Below are 13,301 nucleotides of genomic sequence, written 5' to 3'. Positions count from 1 at the left end.
GTTTACTCGTACAAGCATTAATTTTAGCAAGAAGTACCTCCGACTGAACACCATTTACCAGTCTGTACCCTAGGTAATTAAAGTTCGTCCATGGATGATATTTGCTGTGATCTCAATCATTTGGATGCATAAACATACCGAACATGTGTATATCTGAATCTTTTTGTGAATTATCTATGAATATCGTCGTGTGATCTATCAATCATTTGGATGCATAGACATGTTGAACTTGTATATATATGAATCTTTTGAGTTGTTGATTGTGAATGTTGGCTATGAATATGAACGTGTCCTGTGAACCTGAGTTTGATACAAATGTTTAACTTTTCTGTTGTACTTGTGTGTGAACTTGTTAGTATGCCTACTATGGGATTTGTGACGTGTGGGTGTCAATGGCACACCTTCTTCCCGAGAAGAATTGCACCAGGTTTGTTAGGGTAGCAACGGCACATCAGCTCTTTTTAATCTTTTTGCTCTGTCTTCCCCCCTCCCCCGCTCAACCCCTGCCGTAATGTTTTCGGCCGCAAAACAAACATAGTACTGCGTTGTTTTTGGGGCTTGATGAAAAATCGAGTGCTGGTTTCTGTAGGTTGGCCCGCCCAGCAAATGGACTGCTGGTCCACCACGGACTGGAAGGCTAAAAATACAAGTTGTATGGTGCAGAGGCAAGGAAAAAGACGCCATCGAGAGCCATCCACTGAAGAAAAAAAATCGCTCCTGATGTGCTTCTTCAGTCGCGCCGCCGGCCCCCTCTTTAATCCAGCTCGTTTGGGGATCTAGCTGGTATCATTTTTTTCCAGAGGACGAACAAGTATCAGCTAGGCCTAGGTTTTGTTTTTTAACATGCGTAGCCCATGACATACGGATACAGTGGTTTCAACTTATTTTTTGAGGTCCATACCAGCCTATATGGGCTTTTTCTTAAAGATCGGCAGCCCAATGTATTTTTCTTAGTAAAACGCAGATCTCTGTTCTATTTATCTATATATAAGAATAATAATGTTGTCTCCAATTTATGTTTTCCCTTCTAACCACATTATATATATTTATATTATTACTATTATTGTATATTTATAGAGACTTATATATACATTATAAAAACATCCCACGTGTTATTAACTTATAAAAGTAAATGTTTAACAGAAGTTGGGAAGGAAAATCCTAGTTGTTTTTGACTCACAGGCAAGGAAAATCCTGGTGATTGCGTACAAAAGCTTGCGAAGATTTTAAGGACCAATGTAATAATAACGTCCTCATTTTTATTTTGAGCAATAACTCGCTAATTTGTTAATTTTATATAGAAAAATGTGTTGCTCCGGTTTATATTTTGATACTAATTGCTCCTTCTAACCTAACATTATATATAGAACGAGCCCAGCTAATTCGTGTATTTCAAGAAAGTGCAAATGTGCTGGGATTTCTTAGAAAATATAAATGGGCCGCATTGACGCGAAATTATTTGTTCACCCAGCCCAGCAAATGGACAAAACATGGGTTAAATATATGCCACATTTTTGCAGGCTGACATGTGGGCCAATAGGTCAAAGCCTAAGCAGGGTGTTGTCAACTTGGTCAACAAATGATTATGACATCCACAGCCATTGGATTTATATCCAACGGCCGGTATGCACCTTCAATCTCTCGTCTTCTTCCTCCAGCGTCGCCGGGACCACCTGGTCCGGCCTCCGATGGCTAGCGGCTCTGCTTAGCACACATCGCGCGAAGCGCTACCCCACCGCAGGCCAGGCTATCCCTCCACCCCTCCACACCTCCTGCTATTCTCCACCGACTGGAGCCCCACGCCGCACCAGAACCAGTTATAACCCTTCTCCTCGTCTCAATCTGCGACTCCACTGCCGCGTCTTCCCATCTCCGGGTCGTTCCCGTCCGGGGCCTCGCCGTCGTCCACCGCCTCGCTGCGCTCGGTGCGGCGTGGTCAACAAACGAGAGTCGTCGGAAGAGGACTGTACGTGGAGAGCCTGACGGCTGGAACCCACGAGGTCCATGGTCGCACGCAAGGAAAGTTCCTCCTTATTAAGCTGGAAAAAATGTTTCCTCCCCCTGACAGCTGGGACCCACCGGCTGTATCTTCGCACGGAATGAAGTACCTCCTTGTTATGTGAAAAAAATTATTCCTCCCGTTGACAGCTGGGACCCGTCAGATTTGGTGGCTGACTTGTGGGCCTACTAAGCGGACGTGTACACAGGGCTTTGTAAACTTAATCAACAAATGATTCTAGTGGCTGGACCATTGGATATTAATCCAACAGCCGTGCTCCTTCTTCAACCTCTGTTCTTGCTCCTGTCTCCTGTGGGCGGCGCCGCGGCAATGCTGTCGTGCACCCGAACCAGTCAAGTTTCCCGCTCCTCTCCATCTGCGACTCCACTGCCGCGTCTTCCCTATCTCCGGGTCGTTCCAGTCTGGGGCCTCGCTGTCGTCCATCGGCCTTGGTGCGCTCGGCACGGTGTGGTCAACGTGGTCAACAACCGAGAGTCATCGGAAGATGACTGTACGTGAGAGGCTGACAGTGGGGACGCACCACGCCCATGGACGCATGCATGCAACTGCAACATTTTTACCCTGAAAAATAATGTATTCTGCCCCTGACTGCTGGGACCCACCAGCTACATCTTCGCACGCAAGGAAGTGCATCCATATTACAGGCAAAAAAATGATTCGCCCCCTGACTGCTGGGACCCACCAGCTACATCTTCGCACGCAAGGAAGTGCCTGACAGTCGGGACCCACCTGGTCGAAGCGTACGTAGCGTTGTCATTCTGGTCGCGAACGTGTACATACGGGTGATCAGTCTGTCTGCAGGCTGCAGCGATGAACCGTGGTCGTGCAAGGAAGGGCACGTGTCGTCGTAGAGGCGCGCACGTAGCATGTACACGTACGTACAGCGGCCAGGGTGCAAGAAAGTAATATGGCCACGTATGTACATACGGGCGGGGTCTCGAACGCCTACTCGCGCATACGTACGGCCAGGGCTCGTGTACATGGCTATGGCTGGGTCGGAACGGAGAAACTGCGTCGTCATTGTGTTCATGGGGAGGCAACGGAATGCGTCGTGTTCATCGGGAGGCAACGGAACGCGTGTTGTTCATCGGGAGCCAACCGGCTTGGACAGAATAGCCAATGGAAACGAGGCTTGGCGTACCGCAGAACGGAGGAAACGGCCTTGTGTTCGACCGACCACGGTGGAAACAGGATCCTGTTCATCGGGAGGGGTCTGGCATACCGCAAAACGGAGGAAACGGACCTCCTATGGTGGAAACGGGGTCCTGTTGATCGGGAGGGGTGTGGCGTACCGCAAAACGGAGGAAACCGACTTGTGTTGGAGCGCTACCGTCGAAACGGGGGTCCTGTTCATCGGGAGGGGTGTGGCGTACCGCAAAACGGGACTCCACGGGATACTGTTCATCTCCATCGTCGACCTCCTCCAGCCTCCACGGGCTATTGTTCATCCACCGTCGACCTCCTCCAGCCTCCACCTATGACTGTTCATCCGCGGGCTCCTGTTCATCCAGCCTCCACCGCGCGCTCCTCCACCGGCTACTGCTCAACCAGCCCTCTCCACAGGGGTCCTGTTCAATCACCCCTCCACGGGCTACTGTTCATCCAGCCCTCCACTGGCTACTGTTCAACCAGCCCTCCATCGGCTACTGTTCAACCAGCCCTCCACAGGGTCCTGTTCATCCAGCCCTCCACGGGGTCCTGTTCATCCACCGGCTCGATCGATCCGGGTACTGTTCATCCTGCGGTAACGGCCTCTACTACCACAGGGTCCTATTCATCCAACCCACCATCAGGAATTGTTCATCCAAACCCCCTCAACAACGCTCACTGTTCATCCAGGGAAGGAGGCAGCAGTGTTCGATCGGCTTCAGTTAGCAACAGTAGCGAAGTAATCACACTCGGGTTCAGTTAACAGCAAGGGATCGATCGATCTCTTAGGTTCAGTAACGCGTAGCCTGCAGTGCAATCGCTCAGGTTCAGTTAGAGCCCAACGCCTCGCTCGGGTTCAGTTAGAGCCCAACGCCTCACACACACGCGCGTATGTATGAGAGAAACGCGCATCGCTCGGCCCCCGACCACCCACCGTAACCGGGAACTCCCCGATATTTTCCTCGCCCTCGCTTCTACCACGGTTTTTTCCGTCATGGACGGCCCAAAGAATGTCAAGCAGCTGCGTCTCCGGCCCGCCCAGGACGAAAAGCCCATTTTTTGTCATAGAAGTAAGGCCCCACCACATCTATGATGATACCGGGTTTTGTCACAATTATCGTCATAGAAGTGTCATAAGTATGACAGAAAAAAAATCGTTCGGCCCAAATGTCACGGATGTGTCTTTTTTTGTAGTGGGATTACCCTGCCCTTACAAGTTGTGCTCTACCTCCTCCCACAATTGATGTGGGACTAAACCCAACAAATACCCCCCTCACACATCGATCACCATGGGCCCGTTAACACCTTTCTAGGCCACCAACCATGACCGGCCACTTGTGAGTCCACCGAGATTTATTTCGGCACCTCAGCTCTGATACCACTTGTTACGCAATCCCAAGGTCCGTTAACCAGCGTTTTTCAACACACATGCGCCATCGGTCAGCTCCACGAGCATCTCGTCCCCCAACCAGACCTAACCAGGGCTTGTGTGGCTTTGACAAGACTATGACGCGGGGTTGATTCAAACGGTGTACGACGCATGAATGCTTGAAGTCGATGAGGCACATGGGTGGACTGATAATCTACCACGGAGTCATGTTGAAGGTGCAGCTGGAGTCTAATGAGAACTTCACTCGATGCTGGTGGAAGGGTTATGGTGGGGCAACCACGACGCCAAAGAGTCGTGATCCGGCAAAACGGCGGTGACAAACCTCGATTTCGACTCAAACTAGTGCTCATTTTAGGTTAAACTAGCTTGTTTGAGCTTTAGTTTAGCTTAAAGTAAGTGTTTATCTAGTTTAATTATGAATTATGATGTGGGTGTTACAAACTACTATGCATTATATGGTCTTAATCTAATTTCAAATTTTAGTTTGAAATCAGATATTTGTGCACAATTTGCATTTGAGTTAAATTTGTGGGTTAGGCTAGTTTCACGGATTTTTAGAGCATCTCTAGCAGACCCCGTATAATGCCCCGACCCGCAAAATAACCGCCAAAATACAGGTCTGCACGAAAAATGTTGCCCGATCAGACACTGTAAACGCGTCGGACCCGTAAAAAATTTCAGGGGCGCGGTCAAATCCCATCTCCAACCCGCGAAAACGCAGGTTTTCTCCTCGACCCGACGGTGCCCTATATCCCGGAAAAGCGGTTGGCGGGAGGGACATTTCAGCCAGCGCCCGTTCCCCACCCCCTTCCGCAGCCGCCCACCATTTGTTCCGCCCGTCCGTCGCCGGAGATTCTGGCCATATATGCGGACGGAATCACGCTGCGGGGGCGGCCCTCACCCTGTTCCACCTAGTCGCTTCACCGGCTCCCTGGATCCGCTGAGCCGAGCCGCCCCTAGTCGTCGTCGCCGCCTCGGGATCGACCGCCGCCGGTGAGTACTTGTGCTTGTGCTTTGGGATGCGATATACATAGTTCATGCGACATTCGTATTTTTGAATTTAGATGGAATTGAGCCCTCGCAAGAGATTTTTTGCTCGAGGATTCGTCCAATTCGGACGACTCGGATGTTGAGACGCTGCTTGAGAACCATCGGCGGCAGATGTTGGTGATGGTCCTCGCTGTGAAGGAGCACGAAGATGAGAACCGAAAGAGACGGTGAGGATCGACCGTTGGTCGTCTTTGCATTCCTCGAAATCGCCATCTCGGGAACGAGATGTTGATGCAAGACTACTTCGCGGACAATCCCACATATCCGCCGCACCTCTTACGGAGAAGGTACCGAATGCGCCGATCCCTCTTTGTAAAAAATAGTGCAAGCTTGCGAGGCCAATTGTCGGTATTTTACTCAAACAAGAAATACCGCGGGCTTGAAGGGATTTAGTGTATATCAAAAAATCTCGGCAGCTATGCGGGTAATTGCATACGGCATTCCGGCTGACTATGCCGATGAGTACCTTCGCGTTGATGAAGATACTGCAATTGTGTCAATACGTAGGTTTGCCAAAGTGATCATCCGTGTCTTTGGTCCTGAATATCTTCGGGCACCCAAAGAGGCAGACACAAAAAAGTTGATGGCATCAAGTGAGAGAAGAGGTTGGCCTGGCATGCTAGGAAGCATTGATTTGTATGTATTGGACTTGGAAAAACTGCCCGAAGGCATGGCAGAGGATGTATTGTGGCAAGTCTCGTGATGCAACAATTGTGCTAGAGGTCATAGCATATGAGGATTTATGGATTTGACATTGTTTTTTTGGTATGCCGGGTACTCTCAATGATATCAATGTGTTGCAACGGTCTCATTTGTTTGCTAGGCTTGCTAGTGGTGATGCTCCTGCTTGCAACTACGCTATCAATGAGCATGAATACACAAAGGGGTACTATCTTGCATATGGTATCTACCCTTCTTGGTGCACATTTGTCAAGAGCGTCAAAGACCCCAAAACTAAGAAACAATGTGAATTTGCAAGGGTACAAGAGGCAGCCCAAAAAGATATTAAAAGAGCATTCGGGGTTTTGCAATCTAGGTTTGCCATTGTTCGTGGTCCTGCTCATTTTTGGGACAAGCGATCCTTGAAAAACATCGTGACATGATGTGTTATTCTTCACAATATTATTATCTAAGATGAGAGAGGCATGAACTTGGAGTTCTTCTACGACAATGTGGGTAGCCGTGTCAAACCAGCTAGAGACTCTTACCGCATTATAGCATTTCTTCATACCTACCGGGAGATTGAAAATGCAAACACCCACTTTTAGTTTCAGGAGGATCTCATTGAGCACCATTGGCATAGGGCTGGGCAGTAACACATTCCATTTTTGCATTTATTTCATTTAATTCATGTGTGATTTGTATTCGGGACAAGTTTTGTATTGAATTATTTAGTTTGCTTCGGTGATTTCAATAATTATTGTAATTTGGATGATTGTTGTATTGTAATATTGACATTTTATCTTATATTGAATTAATAATTCTGAATATGTGGCATATGTGTCAAATTCAGATGAAAACCCATCTGATTTGCTGCATTCATTTCATTTAATTCATGTGTGATTTGTATTCGGGACAAGTTTTGTATTGAATTATTTAGTTTGCTTCGGTGATTACAATAATTATTGTAATTTGTATGATTGTTGTATTGTAATATTGACATTTTATCTTATATTGAATTAATAATTCTGAATATGTGGCATATGTGTCAAATTCAGATGAAAACCCATCTGATTTGCGGGGTCTGCTCGGCCGGCGCCCACGTCGGCCCGCACAACCGTTTTTTCGCGAACTGTAAATGAGTTTTGCGGATCGGCGATATACATGGTCTGCTAGAGATGCCCTTAACTCCTCGTATTTGAGGAGTTAAGATTTGAGGTGTAATCTTTCGATGGTTCAGTTAGAAATGCCCTTGGTACTCAATCCATAGCATCACAACCTTAGCAGAGTGCATAATACTATTACTTCCGTCCCAAAAAATTTGCCTTAGATTTGTTTGATACAGATGTATCCAACACTAAAACATGTGTAAGTACATTAGTATCTAGACAAATGCAAGACAAACTTTTTGGGACGGAGGGAGTATGTACTATGTTCTGACATTTCCTGTTGCTAATATAAAAGGAGCCGAGAAATGGAACCATCAGCTGCAATTTTCACAATATCACTTCTCATTTGGCTCCAAGAAAGAAAGAAAAAACTTCTCCTCGTAGCAGCAAAACAGATGGGAGTTTGCTCACCACTTCTCTTCACGACTTTGAGAAGAGCCCGAAGTGATTATCTATGTATTGCCTCTCGAAATTCTACGTGTAGCAGAGCCCACATTATCAAATAAAAGAGCTCATAGCATCATATGTTACAGTGTTCGTAGGATTGCTGTCTGTACATTGATGAAGCTGGGAGACTTTGTACTCTCCATCCCGACAAATTTCCGAAAGAGGAGGAACAGCATAAGACCCCAGCACTCCTTGGATGATAACTTTGTAAGTCGCTTCGGTGAAGTGTAAACCGTCCCATGAGACGTACTTCGATGGGTCAGGGCAGACGAAAGATCCAGGGTTTCCACATAGTACTGACAGAGAACAGTTATGTGGGGCATCGCTTCCGCAGCATGAGTTCAATGGGACAGTGAAACCTGCAGTAGCATTGTTCTTTGATTAGTCCAAACAATTATGAAGGAACAACAAAGAGGCGTAGAGACACAGAGTAACATACTCCCTCCATCCCATAATATAAGAGCGTTTTTTACACTACACTAGTGTCAAAAACACTCTTATATTATGGGATGGAGGGAGTAGTTTCTTGCATTGCTATGTATGCTGCTACTCTATGTTGTTGCATCTGCTGTGTCAGTGGAGGGGGCAAAGAGCTTCAGCGAGCTTGTTACAAGTTGTAATACCTACAAATGTTCACCGTGCTTCCCAGGACACATGGAGCTAAAAGGTTGGTTTGACTGATTTATGTGGATATGATGAACATGCTCAGGCTCAGATTTTGAATGAACTACCTACCGGGTATTAGAATTAAGACAATTAGAAAACACCTTAAGATAATATTTGCAAGTCTGGTACGGGGGACAATACAGGGTTGATTTAGATCTCTGCTTGTAGGGATGCAGAATGGGCTTCGTCATCAGGATCATAATTATCATCCAAGGACAAACGATGGAACATCAAATAGGTAAATGCACCTTATTGTCTGCCTAAGGTAAAACAAGGACCGACTCTTCTTGTGTCGTGCATAAGATATGCATTCATATGCAAGACTCACTAGTCGACAACACAACGCAAAAGGATATACTACTTAGTAACCATTTAGCTATTGTTGTTTCTTCATATATTGTCCACCTGCCCCAGTTTAGCTTAAGGTAACAGAGTTACAACACATGTTTATCTAAAGACTATAACTGTGGGTTCACAGATTCCTTTGGCTAGAAACATGCTTTGTCAGAGTAAGTAAGATTGTGTATCACTGAATGCCAATACAGGCACTATAGCCATTTAATAATCATGGATTTAATATAACTAGCATACAGTCATATCCAATGAAATGTACTCCCTCCGTCCGAAAAAGCTTGTCCCTCAAATGGATGTATCTAGCACAAGTTCGTGCTAGATACATCCATTTGAGGAACAAGTATCTTGCCTATAATGCTATTATCAATAGCTTTCACTAAAGTTGATGACCTGTAGTTGAGTATTGGTAATGAACTTTTGAAGGCTTGCATAACAGTGTAAGTCAACTAAGCCCTGTTTGACAACATAATCTCAAATAAGCTTAACACCAATTGGTTTTATGTTTTGTTAATACTATTACTTAAGAGGCAGGACTCACCAAACTGCAGTGGGGCACGGTATATGTTCAGTGTGGCACCATAATAATCAGCATAAATGACAGATACATCTGGGTGAAGATTCCTAAGTTTCTCTAGCTCCTCCTGGAGCAAACGATTGTGGTACTCGGTAAATTCGTTTAGCCACTTAATGCACCCTGTTTCTTCATTATAGTAATCCTTCTCTTCACTTGGAAGTATTGCGAGATACAATGGGACACACCCTATCGGGAAATTTCCAGGAACAACGAATTTCTTCGCGCCAAGATTTATAAGCTCCTGCAAACAAATTGTGAGTGCACATACATACAGGCTCCCAGTAAGACCTCACAGAAAAGGCACATGCATCTGCATACCGTGATAGCTAAGCTTATGGCACCAACAACCTGAGGAACAAGCTCGCGTAGCTCAGCAAGAGATTTCCCCCTGACCATTAGATGGTTGTAATCATTCCCACCGACCTCTCCAACAAGGAAAAGTGATTTTGACATGATAACACTGTGTTCTGCACAGAAGTACAATTTTAGTGGACTTTATAATTTGGAATTTCCTCGTAAATGGCATTACAGTGTTACACTATGAAACTGAACAAGAGAAAATAATAATCATGATTTAAGCAAGAATTCATTTGGTAATTTCAGACATGGAGCAAATTGGAATTCCAGTATCAACTTTTTATGTGTCTTTAATTCTTTATCACACATGTAATTTGCAGTCACTCACGAAAATAGTAAAACGTGTTGACTTTGTAAAGTTACTACACATTTTGTAACATGGTGTATGCTGATTAAAACAGTCAAATGCGTTGACTTTGTAAAGTTACTATGCATTTTGTAACATGGCGTATGCTGATTAAAACAGTCAAATGCGTTGACTTTGTAAAGTTACTATGCATTTTGTAACAAGGTGAAGGCTCAAACTAGTCAATTGTGGCACCATTTATTGGTTGAAATTTCGCTCTCACAAGTTAACTAAAACAGTGTAAGGACTATCAGTTGTAACACAGGCATCTTTCAGATTTCGACTAATTGCAGCAATCTAAACATTCAGGGCAGTTATTGACCAGCTAGGATGGTTTCCAGCATGTGTACCACTGTTTGACTTCTCAATCGCTCCACAAATTGAGATCACTTGTTTTCTATTCATTCATAAATCTTTAAACAGGTAATGGTTGCACACAGAGATGAATCATAACAGAAACTCAGAAGATTTATATATACCAGACTCCGTGGAGGCGATGGATGGAAGCAGTCTTTTGAACCACTGCATTTGCTCATCAAGGGAGTGTGGTGTCCATGTAGGCTCCACACCAAGCTCTCGGAAGAACGAGTTGTTGAGTGCAGTCGCACCGCCAACCGCAAAATTGGCACCATTCAGGAAGTCACCACCGCCAAGGTAGGGTGGCACGAAAGGCATCCCAAATGCTTCAGCTGGTCATAACAAGGAGGCCAGCACATGTCAGAAAACAAATTGAGGAAAGTTGGTAAGATGCGAAAACATCAAGGAGCCCCCAAAAGGTAAATGAAAACAAAAGCACTGAAAGTCCAACATGGAAGAGTTGACCACGTGATGATGTGAGTGCCAATACACAGGTGGTTGGAGCGGCCAATTGTATATCTTCTGAAGGAGATGGTGCCATTGATGGTCTAGTGGTTGGGGAGAACTGGGGCAGGTAAGCAACTTTTGGGGATACAACTTGTGTAAGGTTGCTATTTGCATTCAATTTTGGGTATTCTAACCTCTTTACAACCCACAACTTCATTTTCGTATTACACTGAAAAGTGGAAGGTATGCTACTTGTAAACTCTCCAGACTGCAACCGGAAATACAGTTTGCAGAAATGCCCGTTATTAAATTCGCACCCTTTGCAGTTGCACACATGTCCCTGTTGGCGTTGGGCAAGTAGCAGGGAATGGGCGTATTATAGTGCCACCAGAGCACGCACGCTTACCGCGGTTCCTAAAAAGAAACGATGATGAATCCCTTGCTTGAAGAGAAATCAAGAGCGTGGCACGATTCTCCCCGCCACCACACAGCGGATGTTCGGGAAGGTGAACTAATCACCTCTGTCGCCGTTGAGTAAAATCCACATATATACGCATGGAAAAGCTAGGGAAATTTTGGCATCGTCAATCCCTAAAAACCAGTAGTATCTCTTTGAAGCAATGAAGTAGAGGTTCCCAGTCCAGCTCCAGCAGCTGGCGACATGAAACGATAGAGCGATACGACGGAACCAAGTAAAAGAAAAAACACTATGAGTGTATGTTTCTCTGTGTGTGTTGTTTTTACCGAAGAAATCGAGGAGGTTGCGGCCGTCGGAGTAGCGGCCGGAGGGGCGGCCGAAGAAGGTCTGGCCGTAGGGGAGGCTCCGCGCGGGGTCCGGGAAGTCGTCCGGCACGGAGAGCAGGAAGTTGCCCGTGTCCGTGAGCGAGTCCCCGAAGCTGAATATCCTGTCGAAGCACACCCCTCCGGCCGCCGGCACCGGCATCGCCACCACCGCCGCCACGACGCCGGCGACGAGTGCGGAGGCGGCGAGCCGCGCCGCCTGGGCCGCGAATGCCATGGGCGGCCCGAAGGAGCACAGCCCCCGATTCGTCGCCGGAGAAGGCTATGGATTTGTACCAGGGGGGAGGAGGGGGAGGAAGTTTGGCCGTTGACGTAGGGGACAGGAGGCGGGGGGGGGGGGGGGGGGGGGGGGGGGGGGATGCGTGGTCGCAGTTTTAAAGGGGATCCCGTTCCACTTGCTTGCTCATTGCTCCTTTTCCCTTTTTATTTCAAGTCCCTAACTTATTTTTGCGACCCTGTATTTTGGGCTTCCGGCCCAGCTGTCCCTTCGGCGCGGTACGTGGCGGGCGGTGGTTGGGCGGCTCGGCCGAAGCGCTGACTGGCCTGGCCTGGCCTCCATGGTTGGGGTTCTCCGCCTCCCTTGGCCTCATGGCGTTTCCTGCCGTGCCTCGCCGTCGTTTTACGCATTTATTCAATTGATGGTGAAGACACGGCTCGCGGTCGCGGTCACGCTCGATCCATGACGCTCTCACTTTTGTTTTGTTAGTAGCAAGCATCAAATCGACTCGGTTCCTAAAGTACGAAGCGACATTTTCCTGCCGGCCAAACTGTCCAGTGTCACCAAGGAGGTCTTACGCTTACGTATGCTTGCCTGTCTCCACTCATGGCTAGGCGTCTGACCCACACAGACAAATGTGCATCTTTCATCTTTAGTTAATAGCATATATAGGAAATATAATGAAAATAGAAGCAATTACAGAAAATGAGGTAACATGTATCTTATTTTTTTTCTAGAAAAAAAGATACCATTTGAATCATAGGATAAAAAATTCATTGGGTCTAAACTAATGTTTTTTCTCTAACATGTGAAGGATTGTTTCCTATCCTGCATAGAAATTAAAATTCATTCCTACAAACGAAAAGACTTAAAGAAAATCCTACAAAGTTCCTCTAACTGATTCCATCCAACGGATTAATAACAACCGGGGTAAAAGTTTACAAAGGACTCAAAGAGATCATCTAAATCAATTGGCCAGCACTCTACTTTCAGTATTTTGTTCACTACAGTCTAGAGACAAGAAGAATCTATTTAACTTTTATCTTATTTTTTCATACCTAATAAATTAATTGTTCAGCTGCACGATTTGGAGGAATGGGGCACACCATGTCTAGGTTGTCCGATCGTGTTGCGATTCAAGTAGGAGACGCGTCACGTGAGAGGAAACAAGATAAGTTTTCACCGATGCTCGGACCCGCATGACCAATAACACAGGTGAAAAACGCCCCACATCGGCGATCTCCTTGTCCGAAAATTGGGAGTCGTGCCGGTCCAAATTCCCCACCTTCACTATTCC

The 13,301-nt window shown here is 46.3% G+C and overlaps 1 protein-coding gene across 1 annotated transcript; it reads right to left on the bottom strand.

Annotated features, from left to right (window-relative positions):
• Positions 1-7,744: 7,744 nt before the first annotated feature.
• Positions 7,745-12,134, bottom strand: LOC123078555 (GDSL esterase/lipase At2g27360). The gene is made up of 5 exons (XM_044501107.1): positions 11,731-12,134; positions 10,662-10,871; positions 9,798-9,946; positions 9,444-9,720; positions 7,745-8,244 (listed from the first exon to the last, which is right to left on the bottom strand). The coding sequence occupies exons 1-5, from the start codon at positions 12,002-12,004 to the stop codon at positions 7,937-7,939; spliced, it is 1,218 nt and encodes a 405-aa protein (XP_044357042.1). The 5' UTR covers positions 12,005-12,134; the 3' UTR covers positions 7,745-7,936.
• Between the last annotated feature and the right edge of the window lie 1,167 nt (positions 12,135-13,301).

This window comes from Triticum aestivum, chromosome 3D (genome assembly GCF_018294505.1).
Source record: "Triticum aestivum cultivar Chinese Spring chromosome 3D, IWGSC CS RefSeq v2.1, whole genome shotgun sequence".
Taxonomy (NCBI): domain Eukaryota; kingdom Viridiplantae; phylum Streptophyta; class Magnoliopsida; order Poales; family Poaceae; genus Triticum; species Triticum aestivum.
Note: the sequence above shows the minus strand (reverse complement) of the source record. Positions and strands in the feature narration are given on the sequence as shown.